Source organism: Labrus bergylta, chromosome 23 (assembly GCF_963930695.1).
Source record: "Labrus bergylta chromosome 23, fLabBer1.1, whole genome shotgun sequence".
NCBI lineage: Eukaryota > Metazoa > Chordata > Actinopteri > Labriformes > Labridae > Labrus > Labrus bergylta.
Genome location: NC_089217.1, coordinates 292,016 through 316,880, shown reverse-complemented (window position 1 = coordinate 316,880; position 24,865 = coordinate 292,016). Strand labels below are relative to the sequence as shown.

General features: G+C 43.6%; 2 protein-coding genes across 2 annotated transcripts; both read left to right on the top strand.

Annotated features, from left to right (window-relative positions):
• The first annotated feature begins 10,263 nt into the window (after positions 1-10,263).
• Positions 10,264-15,079, top strand: LOC114917777 (interferon gamma 1). Its single transcript, XM_029275578.2, has 4 exons — positions 10,264-10,477; positions 12,226-12,300; positions 12,850-13,089; positions 14,673-15,079. Exons 1-4 carry the CDS (start codon positions 10,352-10,354, stop codon positions 14,778-14,780), a joined length of 549 nt encoding a protein of 182 aa, XP_029131411.1. The 5' UTR covers positions 10,264-10,351; the 3' UTR covers positions 14,781-15,079.
• A 4,596-nt stretch (positions 15,080-19,675) lies between these two features.
• Positions 19,676-24,327, top strand: LOC114917778 (interferon gamma-like). The gene is made up of 4 exons (XM_029275579.2): positions 19,676-19,962; positions 21,086-21,157; positions 22,587-22,832; positions 22,951-24,327. Exons 1-4 carry the CDS (start codon positions 19,843-19,845, stop codon positions 23,086-23,088), a joined length of 576 nt encoding a protein of 191 aa, XP_029131412.1. The 5' UTR covers positions 19,676-19,842; the 3' UTR covers positions 23,089-24,327.
• Positions 24,328-24,865: the final 538 nt, after the last annotated feature.

Below are 24,865 nucleotides of genomic sequence, written 5' to 3'. Positions count from 1 at the left end.
ATCGGGGGGTAAAAGAAGTCTTAACTCACCCCACACCACAGAGTCAAGATCCTCTCTGGATCCATCAGAGAGTCAGGCCTTTGCTGACTTTGGTCCAATGGGGGGATTATCTTGTAGTGTGTACCCCCCTTAAGAGGCAGAAATCTTAAGAACGTAAACATTTATTTTTTAAAGATGACTAATTGCTTTAATAAATTTTATAACATTGCAAATGTTTGGTCTTAATTTAAGGGTACGTTTTTGCCTCATAAAGGTAAAAGACAGCCTGTCGCTCCAGCTGTACCTCATCAGGTACCAAACATGTACTCTTTCAAAGGGTACATTAATGTCACCAGGGGTCCAAAAAATTTTCTTTTAGAGGTACAGATAGGAAGGTACAAAAGTGTAGCATGTTCAGAGGTACAGTGTTGTACCCTACTAGGGTTCTGCTAGAGTGACAAAGTATTTGTAATTTTTTAGCCTTGATTTCTTAGTGTGCAGACTCATGATGAACAGAAACTGTGTCGGTTTGAAAAACGGGATCAGGTTGTAAATTAAGTTTTTATTTTTGATGTTCTTATGTTAGCAGGCAGATGCATGCACTACTTCTCATCTTTTTGCTGCTGGGGACAAATTCAATCGCTTTACCACACAGGATGATGTGGTGTGTGTGTGTGTGTGTGTGTGTGTGTGTGTGTGTGTGTGTGTGTGTGTGTGTGTGTGTGTGTGTGTGTGGGGTTTAATTTGACAGTTAACCCATTGAAATAAAAAAAAAGCTGATCAAGACTTCTAGGAAACTCACACTGCCAGTTTGTGCATTTTACTTCTCATGTTACTTCATCGTCTTTTGCACTATTCACCACTGCACTGTTTCATATTTATGTAAATATTAGTCTTTTCTTATTCTGTTTATTGTTGATATTTAATGTTGTACCTGAACATAAGAGAGCACAGTTCAAAGAAGTTAAATTCATTGTGTGTGTAAACATACCTGGACAATAAATCTGATTCGACCACTTGATTCACTTTCTGCTTATATCATCAAACCGTTTGACTCAGCTTCAGTTTTTAGCTTTATGCTTGAAATAAACGGTTTAGTTCAGTGAACATCAGCATCCTAAAGCGTGATGATGTCATGCTTTCATGTCCGTCTCGTTTGGACTAGGCTGAACTCGGGCAGTCCCTGGAGATGACTCTTCTACTCTTAGCAGTTGCGTTTCTTCCTGCGCTGATGATTCAGGTTTCTGTGTAAGCCTTGTGGTGATGTTTCCAGCAGCAGTGACGCTCGGGGGGAGGGGCTTCTTCCTGCTGCGATGACATTTGTCCTCTCAGCAGTAAAGACTCTTACCTTCAGCACTCAGGTGGCGTGGCATCTCTACCCACAGTGATGAGTGTTCCACGCTGCAGAGGGGATTCTACCTGCCACGTTTCTACACTTAATGGACAGAACTACGTGGACACACCAAAGTCACGGAACATATTCTGACGCCATGAACGCTCCTCTGGTTTTACACGTTCACCTGGAACATCAGTGAGATCCAACACTGATGTTTTTATGTCCCAACGCAGAATCATTTCTACCTCAGTGAAGTGGGAAAGAAAGTTGTGGGTCTGAAGCTTCAGTGTTTAGCCAGCTCTAACACTTTCAGATTTTAAGGCCCAAGAATGACTCAGCAGATAAAAGGCTCTCATACACATATTTAACATGTTTGTGGTTGGTTTCATTTTTATCTTATAGCCATGAACTGCTTCTGAAGATTTCTTCAGTGAAACAGAATGTTGGGGCGTGCTGGTGGCGCAGTGGTAGGGCGCACGTCCCATATATTGAGACTCTCATCTCAAGCAGTAGGCCCAGGTTCACTTCCACCCGTGGCCCCTTTCCATATGTCATTCCCCACTCTATCCACTGTCCTCTCTCTGCATTTAAGGCACAAAAAGCCCAAAATAAATCTTTAAAAAAAAAAAGAAACAGGATGTAACAGCTGCAACAATCTTTCAGAAATGTGCCGATAAAAGTATGTCTATTATTTGAATATTTCTATGAGGTATCAAAAGTTCTTGTTTGTTGTCACATACAGAATGAGATTGAGTTTCTTAGTGTCTGACTCAAATACAGAAAAGTGAGTCAATGCTCACACAGGTCACCATGTGGTGGACACTGAAGCTTCAGTGTTTATCCAGCTCTGCATGGGTCTGTAAACCTTTCTGTGTTCTAACCTCTCTCCATTTTTCAAAAGGGTTAGGGTTAGGGTAACCGAGGGGCGTCCAAAACGGCTGTGTGGGGGTGTGTCTTAAAAGTGCATACCTTCTACTACGACTACTAAGAGAATAAATATGATTCACTAACACAATGCTTTATTCCAAGTCATTGTGTAAACTTAGTCAAAAGTAGCATGAGGTCACATGAGTTGCATCTCTGTAGGTCCATTACAGATTCAACCCCAGGAGCTGTTTAGGCTAGCTTGGCACAAACACAGGAAACTGCCTCGCTCAATAAAAGAGGAATAATCAGAGGACTCCAAATCTGGAGCACAGGCGTAACTTGTATTAACGTGTAAGAATCCAAACAGGACCTTTGAGTAGGGGGTTTCTCCTGTCAGTCCTGGGGGTCCACGCAGCGTCAGAGTGAGAGTCAGCAGCACCCACTTTGACTTATTTACAACATTCACTGGTTGAACCTGGATGTGACGCATGCAGGTTTCTCGTCATGAACGTATTTTTTCCAACACCGTGATGAGGTTTCTGCCTGAAACATTTAATAAGTCGTGAAGTAGTGGAACATGAGCTCCACCTGCTCCAGCTACAAGATCAAAGAGGCGAACACACATTCATGCACGAGTAAAAAATAATCCTTTCGCAGTTTGAGGTAATGAAATGCGCTGATTGGATGGTTTGGTTAAAGGTCAAAACAGGGGGCGCGCTGGTGGCGCAATGGTTAGGGCGCGCGTCCCATTGTATTGAGACTCTCATCTCAAGTGGTAGGTTCCACCCATGGGCCCTTTCCACATGTCATTCCCCGCTCTCTCTCCCTGGTTTCTGACTCTATCCACTGTCCTCTCTCTCTCTGGTTTCAGACTCTATCCACTGTCCTCTCTCTCTCTGGTTTCAGACTCTATCCACTGTCCTCTCTCTCTCTGGTTTCTGACTCTATCCACTGTCCTCTCTCTCCCTGGTTTCTGACTCTATCCACTGTCCTCTCTCTCTCTCTGGTTTCTGACTCTATCCACTGTCCTCTCTCTCTCTGGTTTTTGACTCTATCCACTGTCCTCTCTCTGGTTTCTGACTCTATCCACTGTCCTCTCTCTCTCTCTGGTTTCTGACTCTATCCACTGTCCTCTCTCTCTCTGGTTTCTGACTCTATCCACTGTCCTCTCTCTCTCTGGTTTTTGACTCTATCCACTGTCCTCTCTCTGGTTTCTGACTCTATCCACTGTCCTCTCTCTCTCTCTGGTTTCTGACTCTATCCACTGTCCTCTCTCTCTCTGGTTTCAGACTCTATCCACTGTCCTCTCTCTCTCTGGTTTCAGACTCTATCCACTGTCCTCTCTCTCTGGTTTCAGACTCTATCCACTGTCCTCTCTGTCTCTGGTTTCTGACTCTATCCACTGTCCTCTCTCTCTCTCTGGTTTCAGACTCTATCCACTGTCCTCTCTCTCTCTCTGGTTTCTGACTCTATCCACTGTCCTCTCTCTCTCCCTGGTTTCTGACTCTATCCACTGTCCTCTCTCTCTCTGGTTTCAGACTCTATCCACTGTCCTCTCTCTTTCTCTGGTTTCTGACTCTATCCACTGTCCTCTCTCTCTCTGGTTTCTGACTCTATCCACTGTCCTCTCTCCCTGGTTTCAGACTCTATCCACTGTCCTCTCTCTCTCTCTGGTTTCTGACTCTATCCACTGTCCTCTCTCTCTCTTTGGTTTCAGACTCTATCCACTGTCCTCTCTCTCTCTCTGGTTTCTGACTCTATCCACTGTCCTCTCTCTCTCTGGTTTCAGACTCTATCCACTGTCCTCTCTCTCTCTGGTTTCAGACTCTATCCACTGTCCTCTCTCTCTGGTTTCTGACTCTATCCACTGTCCTCTCTCTCTCTGGTTTCAGACTCTATCCACTGTCCTCTCTCTCTCTCTGGTTTCTGACTCTATCCACTGTCCTCTCTCTCTGGTTTCAGACTCTATCCACTGTCCTCTCTCTCTCTGGTTTCTGACTCTATCCACTGCCCTCTCTCTCTCTGGTTTCAGACTCTATCCACTGTCCTCTCTCTCTCTCTGGTTTCTGACTCTATCCACTGTCCTCTCTCTCTCTCTGGTTTCTGACTCTATCCACTGTCCTCTCTCTCTCTGGTTTTTGACTCTATCCACTGTCCTCTCTCTCTCTGGTTTTTGACTCTATCCACTGTCCTCTCTCTGGTTTCTGACTCTATCCACTGTCCTCTCTCTCTCTCTGGTTTCTGACTCTATCCACTGTCCTCTCTCTCTCTGGTTTTTGACTCTATCCACTGTCCTCTCTCTCTGGTTTCTGACTCTATCCACTGTCCTCTCTCTCTCTGGTTTCAGACTCTATCCACTGTCCTCTCTCTCTCTCTGGTTTCTGACTCTATCCACTGTCCTCTCTCTCTGGTTTCAGACTCTATCCACTGTCCTCTCTCTCTCTGGTTTCACACTCTATCCACTGCCCTCTCTCTCTCTGGTTTCAGACTCTATCCACTGTCCTCTCTCTCTCTCTGGTTTCTGACTCTATCCACTGTCCTCTCTCTCTCTGGTTTCTGACTCTAGCCACTGTCCTCTCTCTCTCTGGTTTTTGACTCTATCCACTGTCCTCTCTCTGGTTTCTGACTCTATCCACTGTCCTCTCTCTCTCTCTGGTTTCTGACTCTATCCACTGTCCTCTCTCTCTCTGGTTTTTGACTCTATCCACTGTCCTCTCTCTGGTTTCTGACTCTATCCACTGTCCTCTCTCTCTCTCTGGTTTCTGACTCTATCCACTGTCCTCTCTCTCTCTGGTTTCTGACTCTATCCACTGTCCTCTCTCTCTCTGGTTTCTGACTCTATCCACTGTCCTCTCTCTCTCTGGTTTCTGACTCTATCCACTGTCCTCTCTCTCTCTGGTTTCAGACTCTATCCACTGTCCTCTCTCTGGTTTCTGACTCTATCCACTGTCCTCTCTCTCTCTCCCTGGTTTCAGACTCTATCCACTGTCCTCTCTCTCTCTCTCTGGTTTCAGACTCTATCCACTGTCCTCTCTCTGGTTTCTGACTCTATCCACTGTCCTCTCTCTCTCTCCCTGGTTTCAGACTCTATCCACTGTCCTCTCTCTCTCTGGTTTCAGACTCTATCCACTGTCCTCTCTCTCTCTGGTTTCTGACTCTATCCACTGTCCTCTCTCTGGTTTCAGACTCTATCCACTGTCCTCTCTCTCTCTGGTTTCAGACTCTATCCACTGTCCTCTCTCTCTCTGGTTTCTGACTCTATCCACTGTCCTCTCTCTGGTTTCAGACTCTATCCACTGTCCTCTCTCTCCCTGGTTTCTGACTCTATCCACTGTCCTCTCTCTCCCTGGTTTCAGACTCTATCCACTGTCCTCTCTCTCTCTGGTTTCTGACTCTATCCACTGTCCTCTCTCTGGTTTCAGACTCTATCCACTGTCCTCTCTCTCTCTGGTTTCTGACTCTATCCACTGTCCTCTCTCTCTCTGGTTTCTGACTCTATCCACTGTCCTCTCTCTCCCTGGTTTCAGACTCTATCCACTGTCCTCTCTCTCTCTGGTTTCTGACTCTATCCACTGTCCTCTCTCTGGTTTCAGACTCTATCCACTGTCCTCTCTCTCTCTGGTTTCTGACTCTATCCACTGTCCTCTCTCTCTCTGGTTTCAGACTCTATCCACTGTCCTCTCTCTCTCTGGTTTCTGACTCTATCCACTGTCCTCTCTCTGGTTTCAGACTCTATCCACTGTCCTCTCTCTCTCTGGTTTCTGACTCTATCCACTGTCCTCTCTCTGGTTTCAGACTCTATCCACTGTCCTCTCTCTCTCTGGTTTCTGACTCTATCCACTGTCCACTCTCTCTCTGGTTTCTGACTCTATCCACTGTCCTCTCTCTCTCTGGTTTCTGACTCTATCCACTGTCCTCTCTCTGGTTTCAGACTCTATCCACTGTCCTCTCTCTCCCTGGTTTCAGACTCTATCCACTGTCCTCTCTCTCTCTGGTTTCTGACTCTATCCACTGTCCTCTCTCTCCCTGGTTTCAGACTCTATCCACTGTCCTCTCTCTGGTTTCAGACTCTATCCACTGTCCTCTCTCTCTCTGGTTTTTGACTCTATCCACTGTCCTCTCTCTCTGGTTTCTGACTCTATCCACTGTCCTCTCTCTCTCTGGTTTCAGACTCTATCCACTGTCCTCTCTCTCTCTCTGGTTTCTGACTCTATCCACTGTCCTCTCTCTCTGGTTTCAGACTCTATCCACTGTCCTCTCTCTCTCTGGTTTCAGACTCTATCCACTGCCCTCTCTCTCTCTGGTTTCAGACTCTATCCACTGTCCTCTCTCTCTCTCTGGTTTCTGACTCTATCCACTGTCCTCTCTCTCTCTGGTTTCTGACTCTAGCCACTGTCCTCTCTCTCTCTGGTTTTTGACTCTATCCACTGTCCTCTCTCTGGTTTCTGACTCTATCCACTGTCCTCTCTCTCTCTCTGGTTTCTGACTCTATCCACTGTCCTCTCTCTCTCTGGTTTTTGACTCTATCCACTGTCCTCTCTCTGGTTTCTGACTCTATCCACTGTCCTCTCTCTCTCTCTGGTTTCTGACTCTATCCACTGTCCTCTCTCTCTCTGGTTTCTGACTCTATCCACTGTCCTCTCTCTCTCTGGTTTCTGACTCTATCCACTGTCCTCTCTCTCTCTGGTTTCTGACTCTATCCACTGTCCTCTCTCTCTCTGGTTTCAGACTCTATCCACTGTCCTCTCTCTGGTTTCTGACTCTATCCACTGTCCTCTCTCTCTCTCCCTGGTTTCAGACTCTATCCACTGTCCTCTCTCTCTCTCTCTGGTTTCAGACTCTATCCACTGTCCTCTCTCTGGTTTCTGACTCTATCCACTGTCCTCTCTCTCTCTCCCTGGTTTCAGACTCTATCCACTGTCCTCTCTCTCTCTGGTTTCAGACTCTATCCACTGTCCTCTCTCTCTCTGGTTTCTGACTCTATCCACTGTCCTCTCTCTGGTTTCAGACTCTATCCACTGTCCTCTCTCTCTCTGGTTTCAGACTCTATCCACTGTCCTCTCTCTCTCTGGTTTCTGACTCTATCCACTGTCCTCTCTCTGGTTTCAGACTCTATCCACTGTCCTCTCTCTCCCTGGTTTCTGACTCTATCCACTGTCCTCTCTCTCCCTGGTTTCAGACTCTATCCACTGTCCTCTCTCTCTCTGGTTTCTGACTCTATCCACTGTCCTCTCTCTGGTTTCAGACTCTATCCACTGTCCTCTCTCTCTCTGGTTTCTGACTCTATCCACTGTCCTCTCTCTCTCTGGTTTCTGACTCTATCCACTGTCCTCTCTCTCCCTGGTTTCAGACTCTATCCACTGTCCTCTCTCTCTCTGGTTTCTGACTCTATCCACTGTCCTCTCTCTGGTTTCAGACTCTATCCACTGTCCTCTCTCTCTCTGGTTTCTGACTCTATCCACTGTCCTCTCTCTCTCTGGTTTCAGACTCTATCCACTGTCCTCTCTCTCTCTGGTTTCTGACTCTATCCACTGTCCTCTCTCTGGTTTCAGACTCTATCCACTGTCCTCTCTCTCTCTGGTTTCTGACTCTATCCACTGTCCTCTCTCTGGTTTCAGACTCTATCCACTGTCCTCTCTCTCTCTGGTTTCTGACTCTATCCACTGTCCTCTCTCTCTCTGGTTTCTGACTCTATCCACTGTCCTCTCTCTCTCTGGTTTCTGACTCTATCCACTGTCCTCTCTCTGGTTTCAGACTCTATCCACTGTCCTCTCTCTCCCTGGTTTCAGACTCTATCCACTGTCCTCTCTCTCTCTGGTTTCTGACTCTATCCACTGTCCTCTCTCTCCCTGGTTTCAGACTCTATCCACTGTCCTCTCTCTGGTTTCAGACTCTATCCACTGTCCTCTCTCTCTCTGGTTTCTGACTCTATCCACTGTCCTCTCTCTCTCTGGTTTCAGACTCTATCCACTGTCCTCTCTCTCTCTGGTTTCTGACTCTATCCACTGTCCTCTCTCTGGTTTCAGACTCTATCCACTGTCCTCTCTCTCTCTGGTTTCAGACTCTATCCACTGTCCTCTCTCTCTCCCTGGTTTCTGACTCTATCCACTGTCCTCTCTCTCTCTGGTTTCAGACTCTATCCACTGTCCTCTCTCTCTCTGGTTTCAGACTCTATCCACTGTCCTCTCTCTCTCTGGTTTCAGACTCTATCCACTGTCCTCTCTCTCTCTCTGGTTTCTGACTCTATCCACTGTCCTCTCTCTCTCTGGTTTCTGACTCTATCCACTGTCCTCTCTCTCTCTCTGGTTTCAGACTCTATCCACTGTCCTCTCTCTCTCTGGTTTCAGACTCTATCCACTGTCCTCTCTCTCTCTGGTTTCTGACTCTATCCACTGTCCTCTCTCTCTCTCTGGTTTCAGACTCTATCCACTGTCCTCTCTCTCTCTGGTTTCAGACTCTATCCACTGTCCTCTCTCTCTCTCTCTGGTTTCTGACTCTATCCACTGTCCTCTCTCTCTCTCTCTGGTTTCTGACTCTATCCACTGTCCTCTCTCTCTCTGGTTTCAGACTCTATCCACTGTCCTCTCTCTTTCTGGTTTCAGACTCTATCCACTGTCCTCTCTCTCTCTCTGGTTTCTGACTCTATCCACTGTCCTCTCTCTGCATTAAAGGCACGAAAAGCCCAAAAAATAAATCTTTAAAAGGTCAAAACAGAAAAGTGACAAATAGCAACATGTCTTGAGTCTGGAGTAATGATTTGATTGTGGATGGCTCAGTGTTGAACATGTGTGGAAAGTGAGTTCCTGAGGGAGGGGGCAGCTATGAGAGGGCTCCACGGATGCCTGAATTGGTCAAAACGTACTACAAACCGGTCGATGGCCCAGTTTCAGAGTTATGAACCTGCTTAGCGTCTGATATCCCATGAGACTTTAAGTTTGACCTTTAACCTCAGAGGGTTTGCCAGTTCCTGAAAATTAGTTCATAAGGAGAAAACAACATCATCCATAGTCACTGCAGCTGTTTGCAGTTCCCCACCTCAGACATGAAGTCATGTGGAGTTAAGATGAAGAAAATAAACTTTGAAAAAGTCTGCCTGACTGTAAACTTTGCAGAAGTAAGAACAACTACAGGAAGACGAATCTCATGTGTTGAGAAGCTAAACTTGTGCATGGATGCTAACAAGCAGCAGCCCAGGAAGACCCCTGTAGCTGGGAAAACACAGTTTAAACCACATTTACCTTAAGTCTAAGACATTGTTTCACATTGTTGTTTCAAGATATCAAAATCACTTGCTTAACTTTTTTAATGAGAAGTCCAAGACAAGTAACCTACGTAGCATTCTGCTAACAGTTTAACATGTTGCAAGCCATTCAGGCCTTAATTCTTGCTGGTAATATCATGAAACAGCATGTTCATGTGGACGTGTCAGGGGAATGTGGATAATGTATAGTGTATTGAGATTTTTACACTTGGTAAGTTTTTGCAGGGCAGTACTTGTAAGTGCATGCATGCTGTTACATGCAAAATAAAGCTTGCATACTATCTGCAAACATACACAAACGATCTGCACAGTTTCATAAAGCTTAAATGAGGTTTTATGCACTCTTTGAACTCAATGAACACACCCGCTGATGAACACACACACACACACACACACACACACACACACACACACACACACACACACACACACACACACACACACTGATGATGCTGTTACTGGCAAGACTGGTTAACCTGAGATCAGCTTGGTTTGCTGCTACACGCACAGAATTCTACGTAAATTTAGATGAACTGGTCTTGCTCCAGGTAAACCACTCTGACCAGGGAGTGTCCTGGGTATGTGAGTGTGTAGGTGTTCAGTATATGGACGTGAATGGAAACCTGACCAGGGAGTCTCCTGTGTGTGCGCCTTTAGCAGCAGCAGAGTGACTTTTAGAGGAAAACTGTTTCTGCTGCTGCTGCTGAAAGCCCACAGACCACAGATACACAACCACACACAGACACATAATGAGACACCCAGTGATACAGCTGTATATATAGAGCCACAGGTCAACAGAGAGTATCAGTGATTAGACAACCCATCATCACACTCTTAACTTCTTCAGCCGTCTTCAAGACAACATTTAGCCTTCGAATCTATCTTGATATACATCAAAGAGGTCCAATATGTCTTCGTGCTGTGGTTCAGTGTGTCTACTGGTCTTGCTGGGAGTTGTCTTGGCAATTGGGAGTCCTCTCCATTCTAACTCTGAGGAACTGAAAGATCACCACGAGTCCATCGCAAACATTCTGGTGAGTTTATCTTTGGCGTCCCTCAGGGCACAATTTTAGATCCTCTGTAGTTTTCAAGTTTGTTAAAAATCTGATTACATTTCATAGATTTAACTGCTAAATTTAAGGAAAATGTCTTTAAATATAACAGAAGTAGAAGTATTTTATAATTAAGGGATGCATGCAGCAAATCAAAAGGGACTTAAGATGTTTTTGAAATCTGTTTTAGGCTCTGCAGCAGGGCCTCTGTGACCTACAAAAGATAGTTTCACACTGGATTAAAATCACAGAATCCTCTTCAGTGATGCAAGCTTTCACTTTCATTGATATCCTTTTCATTACAAATGACTTATTATGTCACCAGTTGTACAATTTACTGGGTTTATAATTTAATGCAGAATTTAAAATTTAACCAATTAAAGTCTGATTTAGGATTTTCACGAGACAAATCCAGGCAACTAAATGTGCTGAATCAGCTGTTTGATGCATGTGAAATAATTTAAAGTAAATGAAACATTTGTTTGGGTAGTTATCTTTTAAGTTATATGCATTGTTTATTGTTGTGATCTCAGCATAACCAAACTGTCTTCTCGTTACCTTAAATCAAACTGTTTGTTAAAGCAATCATCTTGAAATTGCAAAAATCAAAAGAAGCCATCTTTGACATTCACTGGTAGCAAGTTAATATCTAGAGAACAAACTTAAAATGAATAAATACCTTTTAATATTCATTCATTCATATTCATTAAAAACCTGTATGAAGACTGATGTGAGGGTGACCAGATGTTACATAAGGCACTTAAACATTTTGATGTAGTCGGTCAACACAGCAAATTATCATTCGAATCATTACAAGAAGACAGCTATGGGGACTTTATTTCATACAAGTTTGAATGAAGCTCTCGGATGATCCTGGGAAACGACAATTAACAACAATTATGACCAGCAAAGTCATTGGACTTTTCAGATTTTTTCACTGTGGCAGGTCTTTTAACTTTGATTCCTCAATTGTGTACAAAGTGTCGGCGAGCTCAAAGACTTGTACAAGACAAATGAAGCAAAAAACCTCAGCCCTTGTAATAAAGTTTAAAACTTTTAATACCGAAGATAAACACCAGCTGAATAGTTTTGCAGTGTTGGCATTATTAAACATCTTTTTTAAAAGCTTAAAATCTTCAAAGGTTGCACTTAATAAATGAAACATTTGTAAAGTAGATTTATCCAAACGGTGAACCGTGATCCCAGAGATGTGCTTTAAATGTTAGATCACAGTCGATGCAGACAAATACTAGCCTTTTCATACAGTTACTAAATGTATACACAGTAATAAACACCACACAAAGACAAAGAAACACAAATGATACACAAGTCTTATAATGTGCTATCGTCAGTCAGGAGGCAACTAGAATGATCTGGTGTAAGTGTAGACTGTACTTTTGTCAGTCTGATGACTCACATTTGTATCCTTAAAAATATTTACTGCAGCAGAACATACTTTGTTTTTGGCGTCTAGGCTCCGACCTCATTACTCCTAGCGGTTTTTAAGTTACATGCAGAAGTTTGAGGAGTGATGGGATGATATCTTATACCCCCAGTCGGAGTCTGCAGGGGGACGCTGAGGTGGGGCTGAGCAAGGAAGTGTTGTCAGGTGATTGTAGATAATGAGGCATGTGAAGTATGAAATCAGTGCAGCTCGAGTTGACTGCCTGAACGAGCTCGCAGGCGTTGCCTCGTGTGTGTGTATTAAGATGTGTTTGTGTTTGTTTTAGAATCTGAAGAGGCCGGAGATCAGTACTCGTCCTCTCTTCAATTCTGTCATCCATAGCATCAACACCTCCTGCCAGGTAAGCGTGCGCGCGCACACACACACACACACACACACACACACACACACACACACACACACACACACACACACACACACACACTGTCCAACTAACTATTCTTAGTCATGAATAAGTCCCCACACATTTCCACAAAATAAAATAGTCTAAAAATGGACAGAAATGTTTGTTCATGTTCGGGAAAAATACAACAGCATCCAGTATTGAGCCTTGAGGAACTCCATACCTAACATTTCCATTTCAAAGTCAAGTAAAGTAGATGTAATATTCTTACATCATATCATGTTAAGAGAGAAGAAAGAGCGACGTTCCTTTAAAAGATCCAGAGATAAACGTTTGTAAATATCTCTTACTGTTTAACATCTTCACCTTTTAGGCCACAATAAATACATTGTGTTAATTAATTCACTATTAAGTTGGGTCAATTGGGCATTTACTGTCATATATAAAGTTTAATGTTGTTTTTTATTATCATTTTAAACCATTAAGCCATAGCGCTCTAATCCCAGAGTACTGACTCCCAGGCGTTTCCCTTCCTCTCCTCCTCAGAGAAAAGAAGAACTTCAGCTCATGAACGCCACTCTGGACGTCTACATGAGGATCTTCTCCAGCGTGTTGAAGCACAGCAACAACCCCCAGACCCCGACTCTGCTGGACCAATTTCCTCAGGCGGAGTCGGATCTGAAGAATCTTCAGGAGAAGACGGAGAAGATGAAGACACGCCTGGACAACCTGAGCCAGCTGAACCACAACAAAGAGGACGTGCTCTGCAAACTGAACAGTATAAAGGTGAGGGACCAGGTAGCTAAATCTTAATGACTTTCAAATCAGGATGACGAAACTTAAACAATAAAAACTGAGATGCTGTGTTTTACTTGTCGTCATTGGCATACCTAAAAAAAGCTTGAAAGCTCAGATGTATGTATAACTTCAGAAACTTTGTCGTCGCACGTCTGCAAAAGCAGAGTCAGGTTTTCAGACACAACTTCACTGACTACCACGGTGCACGGAGAGTGAAAGGTTGAAAAGCTCCAGCAGCATGTGAAGCATGAAGATCTACTTTATTAACTTTATTAGACTGACACGTTGACGCTCGTGTTTAAGTCTTGCGGGCCAGACCTTGAGGGAGCTGGAGAGTTTTCTTTTCTTATTCTTGGTCTCCAGTGCAGGTTCAATACCTAAGATTAGCAAACAGCCAATATCTGTTATCAAGTCATCTTCGTCACAGGAAACTAAACTTTGAACTGAAGTTTATTGTGACGGACGGACCGAGAGTTCAGGCTCTTTTCTCATTCAGTCACGATGTGTGTGACCTTTTGACCTCTCACAGCACACTGGTTTTGTTTCTGTTGTTTTCTCTAAAGAAATGAAAGTTGTTGCACACGTTGTTGTGGAGAGATTCAAACTCCCTTTCATGCAACACTTTAACACTTTCAGATTTTAAGGCCCAAGAATGACTCAGCAGATAAAAGGCTCTCATACACATATTTAACATGTTAGTGGTTGGTTTCGTTTTTATCTTATAGCCATGAACTGCTTCTGAAGATTCCTTCAGTGAAACAGGATGTAACAGCTGCAATAATCTTTCAGAAACGTGCCGATAAAAGTATGTCTATTATTTGAATATTTCTATGAGGTATCAAAAGTTCTTGTTTGTTGTCACATGCAGAATGAGATTGAGTTTCTTAGTGTCTGATTCAAATACAGAAAAGGAGCAATGACCCCTAGTGTTTAAAAAAGGTACTGCAGTCTAAATTAGAGAGCTGTCCCCCCCCCCCCTCCTCTCTAGAGTGGATGCTCACTCAGGTCACCATGTGGTGGACTCTGAAGCTTCAGTGTTTATCCAGCTCTGCATGGGTCTGTAAACCTTTCTGTGTTCTAACCTCTCTCCATTTTTCAAAAGCATCTCCAATATTGATCCTAGTTTGAGCACGTTTCTGCTCGTGGAGCTTATTAGAAACATGCAGAGGCTTTTTAGGTCGGGTACAATCACTTCTATCTGAACCACTTCTCTTGACCGCTTCCATCGCTGCAACACCTGTTGACCTGATAACTGCTCTCATATCTGACAAACCGAGGGGCGTCCAAAACGGCCGTGTGTGGGCGTGTCTTAAAAGCGCCTACCTTCTCTGGTCCAAACAAATCCAGAGCATTCAGGAGCAGAATCTAAAGTTAGAAGGAGGACATACTGGCTGCTGCATTGTTGTCAGAGAAGCCAGCACTTCAACATAGCATGTTTCCTTAACAATCAGAGAGTAAGATACCTTTATCATCTCACTGAGTGGATCTTTAAACTCAAACAGATAAACGTGAAAAAGACGTGTTTCTAAGTTGCTTCATAAATTAATAATTTCTTTGTTTTTTCTCGACAGGTTGACGACCACGAGGTTCAGAAGAGGGCTCTGGCTCAGTTCAGAGAGGTTTACCGGGCGGCTTCTGTGATTGACCGCAGATGTGGCCCCGCCCACTCCTCTGCTTAATGATCGACCATCAAGACGATAACCAATCATTTCTCTGGACTACAAGTATTCTCAAGTTATCATAATCTTAATGTTTTTATTGTTTTATAACTGAGTTAATCTATGTGAGGTTTCCATGACAACACCGCTCCACTGTTACAGTTTGACACGTTATTTAAGTTATTCAAGGTTTTAAATATTTCACAATCCAGTCACTTCACTGAGTCATATTTATGTTTGAGCTAATTTAATATAATTTATGATTAATTTAAACTTAAGTTATTTCTGTGTTTGTTTGAATAAAATCTCTCTCAGCATCACTGGAAGCTTCATGTTCTTCTTTGTTTCACCGGTTTAATCACCTTTTAGCCACGTTAACGTGAAGCTAACGTGACGAGGATCATCACGACAGATTTAGAAAAGCTGCCGTTGATCTTGCCTTCACAATCCGTAAGAGGCGTGTTTAGATGCCATGCATACGGGTCTCTAGCCGTGGCTCACTTGTGACCCTTGACCCTTGACCCTGACTCGGCTTGTAGGATTAAAACAGGAATACAGAAAGAGAGACACTGATGCTCTGAGGTCAGCAAAAAAACATGGTCCATCCTTATTTAAAGCAACAAACACATTTTATGTGTTTGCCTCCTGGCTAATGTTAGCCAGGAGGCTAACGCTAACAGCTCTGATAGAATGTAAATATGTTGATAGGGTCAGCAGTTATTCCTGTGACATCACTCTGACATCATCATGTTCCCCAGCTCCTAAACCAATCATACGCAGGGACTTCCCCTACTCTCCTGGTGGACTACTGACTCTGGTTTTTAGTCAGTGCCCCACTTTACACACACACACACACACACACACACACACACACACACACACACACACACACACACACACACACACACACACACACACACACACACACACGTGTATTTGAATCAATGATTTCAGCTTCAGAACTTTTAAAAGTTTGACATTAATACAGTCTCTACCTGTCTCTATCTGTCTCTACCTGTCTCTATCAGTCTCTATCTGTCTCTACCTGTCTCTATCAGTCTCTATCAGTCTCTATCAGTCTCTATCTGTCTCTACCTGTCTCTATCTGTCTCTACCTGTCTCTATCAGTCTCTATCTGTCTCTACCTGTCTCTACCTGTCTCTACCTGTCTCTACTTGTCTCTACCTGTCTCTACCTGTCTCTATCTGTCTCGATCAGTCTCTATCTGTCTCTACCTGTCTCTATCTGTCTCTACCTGTCTCTATCAGTCTCTATCTGTCTCTACCTGTCTCTACCTGTCTCTACCTGTCTCTACCTGTCTCTACTTGTCTCTACCTGTCTCTATCTGTCTCTACCTGTCTGCCGGTCTCTACCTGTCTCTACCTGTCTCTATCAGTCTCTATCTGTCTCTACCTGTCTCTATCTGTCTCTATCTGTCTCTATCTGTCTCTATCAGTCTCTATCTGTCTCTACCTGTCTCTACCTGTCTCTACCTGTCTCTACCTGTCTCTACTTGTCTCTACCTGTCTCTATCTGTCTCTACCTGTCTCTACTTGTCTCTACCTGTCTCTATCTGTCTCTATCAGTCTCTATCTGTCTCTACCTGTCTCTACCTGTCTCTACCTGTCTCTACCTGTCTCTACTTGTCTCTACCTGTCTCTATCTGTCTCTACCTGTCTCTACTTGTCTCTACCTGTCTCTATCTGTCTCTACCTGTCTCTATCTGTCTCTATCAGTCTCTATCTGTCTCTACCTGTCTCTACCTGTCTCTACCTGTCTCTACCTGTCTCTACTTGTCTCTACCTGTCTCTATCTGTCTCTACCTGTCTGCCGGTCTCTACCTGTCTCTACCTGTCTCTATCAGTCTCTACCTGTCTCTACCTGTCTCTACCTGTCTCTACCTGTCTCTATCAGTCTCTACCTGTCTCTACCTGTCTCTATCAGTCTCTACCTGTCTCTACCTGTCTCTACCTGTCTCTATCAGTCTCTACCTGTCTCTACCTGTCTCTATCTGTCTCTACCTGTCTCTACCTGTCTCTACCTGTCTCTACCTGTCTCTATCTGTCTCTACCTGTCTGCCGGTCTGAGGGGTTTCCCCTCCGACCACCACAGGACTTTTCTGCCTCTGAGGAGAGAAAACATTACGTTAGCTTAGAATGGAAAAGGTCCAACAGTGAATCACCATCTGAGGTTTGGAAAAGATGAAGTTTGTGATTTCCTTTTGACTCTTCACACCTTCAAGAACTGTTGGAGTAACAAAGAAATGAAGTCACAACACCTCCTGTTTGTCAGCTCATGAACGCTCTTTGAGTATTTGATGTAGTATTAGTTTTTAAAAGATAAAGAAAAAGTTCAAAGTTCTCTAAAGCAAAGCGTGTGATTCATTTATAACTCAGAGTTACTGCAGATCATAAAGAGGTGTTAAAAAGTCGTATCAGGACTCCTGAGAGGTCTGACTGCCCATGTGAAGCGTGAGCGTAGCACAGGGCGCTAACGGGGGCGCTGACATTGGTTTGGTCAGGCGAGGTGCAGCAGCCAGGATTGACACAGGTGTGCAGGGGGGCGTGGCCTGTTTTACCACGTTTCCTCCTCCTCAGGACGAGAAGGAGGTCTGGGATCAGGAGGAGCAGAAGTACAGCGCTCAAGTCAAAGTCATGTTCATTTATGTCGCACGTTCAAAGTGCTTCACACATCCAAAGTGTCAAGAAGGACTCAAGGAAGGATTCAGAAGGACTCTTCCTGCCGGACTTTAAAAGTCCAGGACCGGTTGTTTGAGTTTTGTCTCTCATTGTGGTTCTTGCCTGGATTTTACCTGTTTACCTGTTTACCTGTTTACCTGTTTAAACTTTTACTGAGCGATTTAGAAGAACTTCAGCAGAATTTCAGGAGACAATCAGTGATGTTAGAAAGAGACAGACACGTCTTCCTGTGGTTGTGTGTGTGTGTGTGTGTGTGTGTGTGTAAGCAGGGGATACCCGAGTGCTTTAACACCTGAGCCTCTACCTGCCCTCTTCCTGTTTGTCTTCTTGTTTCCTGCATTGTTTCGGCTCCTTCCTGCTGAGCTCGACTCTAAATTCAGTTTCAGTTTTGAAGCGGAGGTCAGAGGACTCTGGGTGTACGCTGGTTGTTCCAGAGTCGGGCTGGAACCATGGACTGTATGAAACATGGACGTACTCTCGGTGACGTCACACATTAATTTCTAAAGAGGCGCTTTAAAGCCAAACGATGGGGGTCGCCATGTTGGAAATACACTCACACACTCACTCAGGCTTCAAACATTCATATTTATCAGTCGACAGGTTTCCTTTATTCAGTCTCTGACTCTTCGGCTCTCTGGTTCTGGTTCTGGTTCTGGTTCTGGTTCTGAGAATGCATTTCCCACAGCATAGTGGGCGTGTCTCATGTATGCAGACTGATCGTGAATCCACCATGTCTGTAATTTGTGAAGAACAGCGTGCGAGCATGTCAGATGTCCTCTGATAGGGGAGGGGGGCTCGATGGAGGGAGGAGCCTGAAGGTAAAGTTAAACATTTGGTTACTCCGCCCCCTTTGAGTTTTTCTCAATTAAATCTCGTCACCTTTAACAAACTTTACGACCCGACATGTCGGCGGTGTGTACAGTATAGACGTCGTGGACGTCCGGGTGTACAGTATAGACGTCGTGGACGTCCGGGTGTACAGTATAGACGTCGTGGACGTCCGGGTGTACAGTATAGACGTCGTGGAGCTTTCTGAAGTTTACAGTAAAACCTTTTCTGTGAAGCGCAGGCCCGCCCTGATTTCTTCTTTAGTTTCTCTTTCCTGTCATGTAGCTGCCCAGGTATTTCTCACCTTTCACAGTCTGGGCAGATTTTGATGAACTCTTAGTTTCTGCCCTGTGTGTATTAATAGTTGAGTAACAAGAAAAGGCTCGTGTTAGTGTTTCCTTTAAGCGAAACGAGGGAATGCTCCCTCGGTAGAAACACCTCACACCCAGCTGGGGTGTCAGCTACATGACATTATTTCCTGTCAGTCAAGTGATGAAATTCTGAAATGTTTGAATGAATGATAATGAACAAACTAAAGTGAAGCCAATACTCCGACATTATTGTTTCTAAGAATATGAAATCTGTTTAGCAGTTTCTTAATCCTTCGTTTCCCATCAACTGTTTTTTTCTCATTTTGATCTTATTGATGAAAGCACATTTAAAACTTTCAAAATAAGACACATATTCATGAACGTTTGATTAGAGTCAAAGATTAAATGTTTTACTTTGTAATGCTACTTCAATCATTGAAATTAAACTGTTTCCTGTCCAGAATGTCTTGAAGAGACACCTGATTGGTTGTAATGAGACCTGATTATCTCAAAATGCACCTAAAGGCCTTTACATTCAGTAAATAAAAATCTGTATTTCTTGATATTAGCAGACTCTGTGCCTGTCAGCGATAAAACAACTTTTTTAACATTTCTCGTGGCTGCATCATATTTACATTTTCAGGGGGACCCGGTGGGATAATGACGTTTTAGTGGTCTCTGATGGCGCTCCATCAGCAGCCGTGAGGGCGAAGTTAATTAGTTATGTTTCCCTTTTCATGGACTTCCAGCTGATCTGAACATCAGTGCACTGCTTCGAGTTGCATGAAACACAGGCCTCTATCAGAGCTCCCAGTATGACCAGTGTAACCACCAATTTCATTAAAACATATGGTAGGTGAATTTCTGCAGAGGGCGGATGATGGCTGTTTGACACACATGTGTGGGAGACCCCTCACCCGCTTCTATGAAGTTTGGTGATTTAAAGGAAACTAGACAAACCACACTTTTCACACCTAGATCATCGCTCTCTCTCTCTCTTTCCCCGCTGTGCGTCTGTGTCTCTCTGCCACTTTGCCTCGCTCGCTTTCAGAGTTATAAATACGAAGCTCTTTGAGAAGTCAAACAGTTTGAACCAGCTTCAGGGACAGAGACACTCGGACCCTCACAGCCTCCAGTCAGCCTTTTCCCAGCTCAGATTTGCTCTGGCAGGGATTGAAAGCAGCGGGCCCGGACTCAATCAGGAATCGAACCGGCGACATATCGTAATATTCAAGTGGTGACAAGATGTTTTCAACGGCGAGGGCAGTGGTCTGTCTGTCCCTGTGTCTGGCTGTCTGTCAGGTCAGGGGGTCGTACATCCCTGTAGAGATGAACAGAACCTTCCAGAGCCTCCTGCAGCACTATGTGAGTACACACTTCACTTTATTCAAACATGTAACCAGTATGACCAGTGCAGTACTTCAGGTACAAGCTTTCTGTTTCCTCCTGGTACGTTCACACGCTGATGCTCTCACCACAAACACACAGACACACAAACACACACACACACAAACACACACACAGACACACAGACACACAGACACACAGACACACACACACACACACACACAGACACACACACACACACACACACACACACACACACACACACACACACACACACACACAGACACACAGACACACACACACAAACACACACACACACACACACACACACACTTTGTGTACATTTTCCAGTACGGCTCCTCTTGAGCTTTTTGACTCGTTTAACAACAAATATCATAAAATCCTTCACTCTGCATTAAAGTAAGACACGTTTATTTAAATAGAAATGTTCTGTAGTCATGCAGAGAAGAGCAGGGATGCTGACCATGACGGTGCGTTCAGGGGCAGATTTTAGAGACCAAAAGTGAAAAGTTAAATTAAATGTAACGTTGATATCTTTAACTTCCAGACTTCATTTGCAGATTGATTTTATATTGTCGGAGTTTCCTTGAATGCATCAATAAAGATTGAAAAATCGTGCAAAATAACAAACGCAGAGCCTTGCCCCGTGTTTGTGATTATAATGATAACTGACAGAACAACAATGTCGCTTAAATGTCAGATTGTCCATGAATGCACCAGTACAAATACGTTTGCTAAAAAGTTTAGAAAGGTTCATAAAAACGTAATCCCCCTTTTTAAAGTCGTTTACAATCTTTGTTTGTGTTGCGTAAAGGAACACATCAACAGAAACTCTCAAAAATCCCAATGTCTGACTGTCCTTGAACACACCACAATAAAATGTGACTTCTTCCTAACACAGGAGCACACATGTTCATATTAAGTATGATTCTTATTTGTACTTTTGAGTCTCTGAAAATGCTTTCCTTAATTTTTCTACTGTGACATCCACAATGTCTGATTGTCCTTGAATGCACCACTGTTCATGCTCTTCAGTGATTCTTTAGGATTAGTATTCCTCAGTCTTGTGTTTTGAAGGGAGACAGATGTTTGACATGTTTCTTGTTTGTATTTCTTGCAGAACATTTCTCCTGCAGAGCGATTCAACAGAAGGCCCGTCTTCTCCAGAGATCCTCTGAGCGGCAGGATGGAGGTAAATCAAAGTTAACGGATTCATTCTCACCATTTAAGCTCAACAAACACTCTGTGGTCAGTTTGTGTATGTGAAGGTGTCAGACAGATTTCACAGGTGTCACATGACCATGCAGTCAAGTTCCGACAGATCAGTGGCTGGAGGTGATTAGCTTAGCTTAGCATAAAGAGTCGATGTAGTTAAAAGGAGCCAAACCAGATGGTGGTTACAGGATGCAGACGGCGAGCAGAACCTGGAAACCTAAAAGTAATGGTGGACATTGATGGCTCTGAAGAAATAGTTCCAGCTGTGTCTTGATCCCGACTCACTCAGGATCAGTTTGACCTGGAGACCTCCGGTTCCCCCTCATGCTCAGTGTTTGCTGTTCGCTACCCATTAAGTCTGAAAGTCATTTGACATGTTCTGATTGAAAACGTTGAGGTGCTGCACGACCGCGACAACAGATAACATGCTGCATTCTTCTTTTTAAGACTTTGAAAAAAGGTTCAGTTGTGCCCCTCAGTTTTCTGATTCAAGCCTCCGTTACCCTCGACCGGAAGAAGAGGCAGAAACAGACGCAGAGACTTTCATTAGAAAAAAAAACACAAAGTGTGAAACATCACAGATTAAAACTTTCTGCACTGTTGTTACGTGCTAACGTGCTAACGTGCTAACATCACGTGATTATTTACCTGAACTTTCTGGTTGAGGTCTTTAAATAACTCGTTGCCGTCCAGGAGCGAGGATCTCAAAGATTCTTTTGTTGGCCGTGCTCATAGATTCTATAAGTCTAGTCTACACACTGTAGACATGAATGGGTGTGTATGTGACTTCCTGTGCTCCTGCAGCCAGCCTCTAGTGGACACTCCAGGAACTGCAGGATTTTACACTTCAGCTTCATGTTGCTGATTGGTCTAACAACACACACACACACACACACACACACACACACCTCCTCTGGGTTTTCCTGTTGTGTGTTTTTCCATTACCTCGACAACAAAGGTGTTAAAGGTCATCATTTCTGGTTTCTTCATGTGACTCATCTGAGATCGACTAAACGTTCAGACGCCTTCTTTTCGTTACCGTACGTCTTGAAATGAATGCCATGATATAACGTGGAGCTCTGACCCTCTGCGAGTGCGTCCAAAGAACTTTTTGAAAGCTGATGTGTGAACAGTGAATGACAGACTTTGACTTTGATGATCGACATGTTCCCCTTTAAGGTTTCCTCTCGTCTCATGTGGGTAACCACAATGTTTTCTTCCATTGAGTTTAGAAACTTCAAACTCACGACTTGTTCACCATTTATTCAAATATTTCAAACGTCTTCTTCTATGTTATTAAAATCATCCCGTAGTGACTTGAAACTCTTTTTCCCAGATAGAATCTGCAGATCAGTAAACCGTTCTAAGTTTCTCCAGCATTGAGCCCTCTGTGTTTCTCTCTCCAGGCACAGAAGGTGTATATGGGCGGCGTGTTGGAGGCGTATGAGAAGCTCCTCGGTCACATGTTGAAGCAGCTGCCGGCTCCTCAGACAGCAGAGCTCCCTAACCCCTGTGATGCTGAGAAGGGGACCAACAAAGATGTCAGGGTGGAGCTGAGCTGCATCCTGAAGAAGGTCCAGGACCTGAGGAGGCACAGCTTCCAGGAGGAGGGGAAGCTTCTGCAGAGTCTGCAGGCGCTCAAACACGTCAAGGTAGAGACGCACAGAGGGGCGTGGCCCTGATGTTCAGGAGAGGCTCCTCCTACATGTTCAGATCTTACATCATGTTTTAAATAAACGTATTCACCCTCTGTGTTTTCCTCTCTGCTAGGTGGAGGAGGAGGTCATCCAGAGCAAAGCATTGTGGGAACTACCATGGCTGTATGAGGCGGCGAGCTCCTTGTCTGACGACCGCATTAAGCAGAGGCGGCGGAGAAGGCAAGCACGGAGGACCAAAAATCGTCCCTGAGCCCGAAACAGAAAGAGGCAGAGTAACGACGGCGACATAACTAAGATATTTTAAAAACAGTAAAATGTGGAATATTTAATTAGAAGCTTTTAACGGATCAAAGAACATTTATATTTAATGGTTAATTAAGGGTTAATTTAATATATATTTATGACGATGATGTTTAACCAGCAGCCTCCGACCCATAGCTCCGATAACTTTGTACATTTTTATTTTTTTTTTAACCAAGTCTGATGTTTGAAACTTGGAAGGTTTGATCGGTTTCTAACTCGCCTCCTCAAACACAGGATGTGACCTGGGAATACTTGATTTCTTGATTTTTGATTACTAAGCCGCTGATTTGTTGAGATGAAAAGTCAGAATTAAATGTCGATATTGTCCGTCTGAGATATCAGCTTGGATCCTTAATCAGTTACCAAAACTACGGTGGCCTGTTTCCGCCATTCAAACTTGATATTTATAATATTTTACCCGTGGAGGTTCCCAGCAAACTAGTTTAAAGAGGACATATCATCCCCCTCCTCCATCTTTTCAAACAGTCCCCTCCTCCATCTTTTCAAACAGTCCCTCTGTGGTCTAAATGAAACATCTGTGCTGTGCTTTGATCAAAATATAACATGAATCAAGCACCAGAGGAGGTTTGTGACCCTGTATAAACCAGCTCTCTCAGAACGCTCCGTTTTGGTGTGTGTGTCTCTTTAAATGCAACGAGCGAGACTTATGCAGACCACAAACAAAGGACTGGATGGTTTATTTCACATGTTGTGGGTCAGTAGACACTCAGGTTACGCAAATATATGTTCAGAAACACTGGAAGAGTTTTCAGAATATAAAGACTGCGTTCATTTTTCTTCAATTTAGTCTTTACTGAGTTTTGGCAAACAGCATGTTCCTGTTTCAACTAGTTTGTCCGTGTTCATAACGCACATGGTTCTTTATGTTAATCCTTCGTTCTGTATTTTATAATCTTCACATTTTAAATATGTGAAATGAATGTCCAACTCCACACCAGTCCTTCTGTAGTTCTCTAAGAGCTGACAGAGATGTTTACAGTGTAAAGCTGACAGGTCGTCCAGCACTCGAGGGTGTAATGTTTGATTTATTATATTTATTTGTTGTGTATTTAAAGAGTTTAATTTAAAAGTGAACCATTCTGCTGTGACTGAGAGGATAATTTATTTTGTTATTGTATGATTGTGATAATTTATTGATTGGCACATGCAACTGAATAAATCTGAATTAATTGCACTTCCTGTTTCCTGATGTGTTTTTGTTGGTGCACTTTGGCACTCAAAGTTAAGCTCAGATTCAAAACCAAGATTTCTGACATGGAGGTTGTTTTGGTGAAGACCAATTGTGAGGGATTTTTAAATTGACCCGAGCACCCACATCCATAGAGCTCAACACATCCCATGATGCATTGCAAATGATCCCTCTTCTTCTTAAATGTAACTTTGTAAATGAAAAAAAAACAAGGCCCCATCATCGAGCCTTGGGGAACTCCACACAACATGTTTGTCTGCTTAAATGCAAAGTTTCCAAATAATTCAAGATGCTTCTTTTGTTTTCTTTCTCTTTGACTCGTGGTGCTTTAGTGATGCTTTTCTATTGGTTAAAACAGCAACCGCCTCAGAAACAATCTTATTTCATTAAAAAAAATAATTAATTGAAAATTTTTAATTGAAAACTTAAAATTATTATTGAATGCAGATAAAACTAAATACATGCTCTTTACATGAGCCAGAAATACCACAGACAATGACTTGCATATAACAAC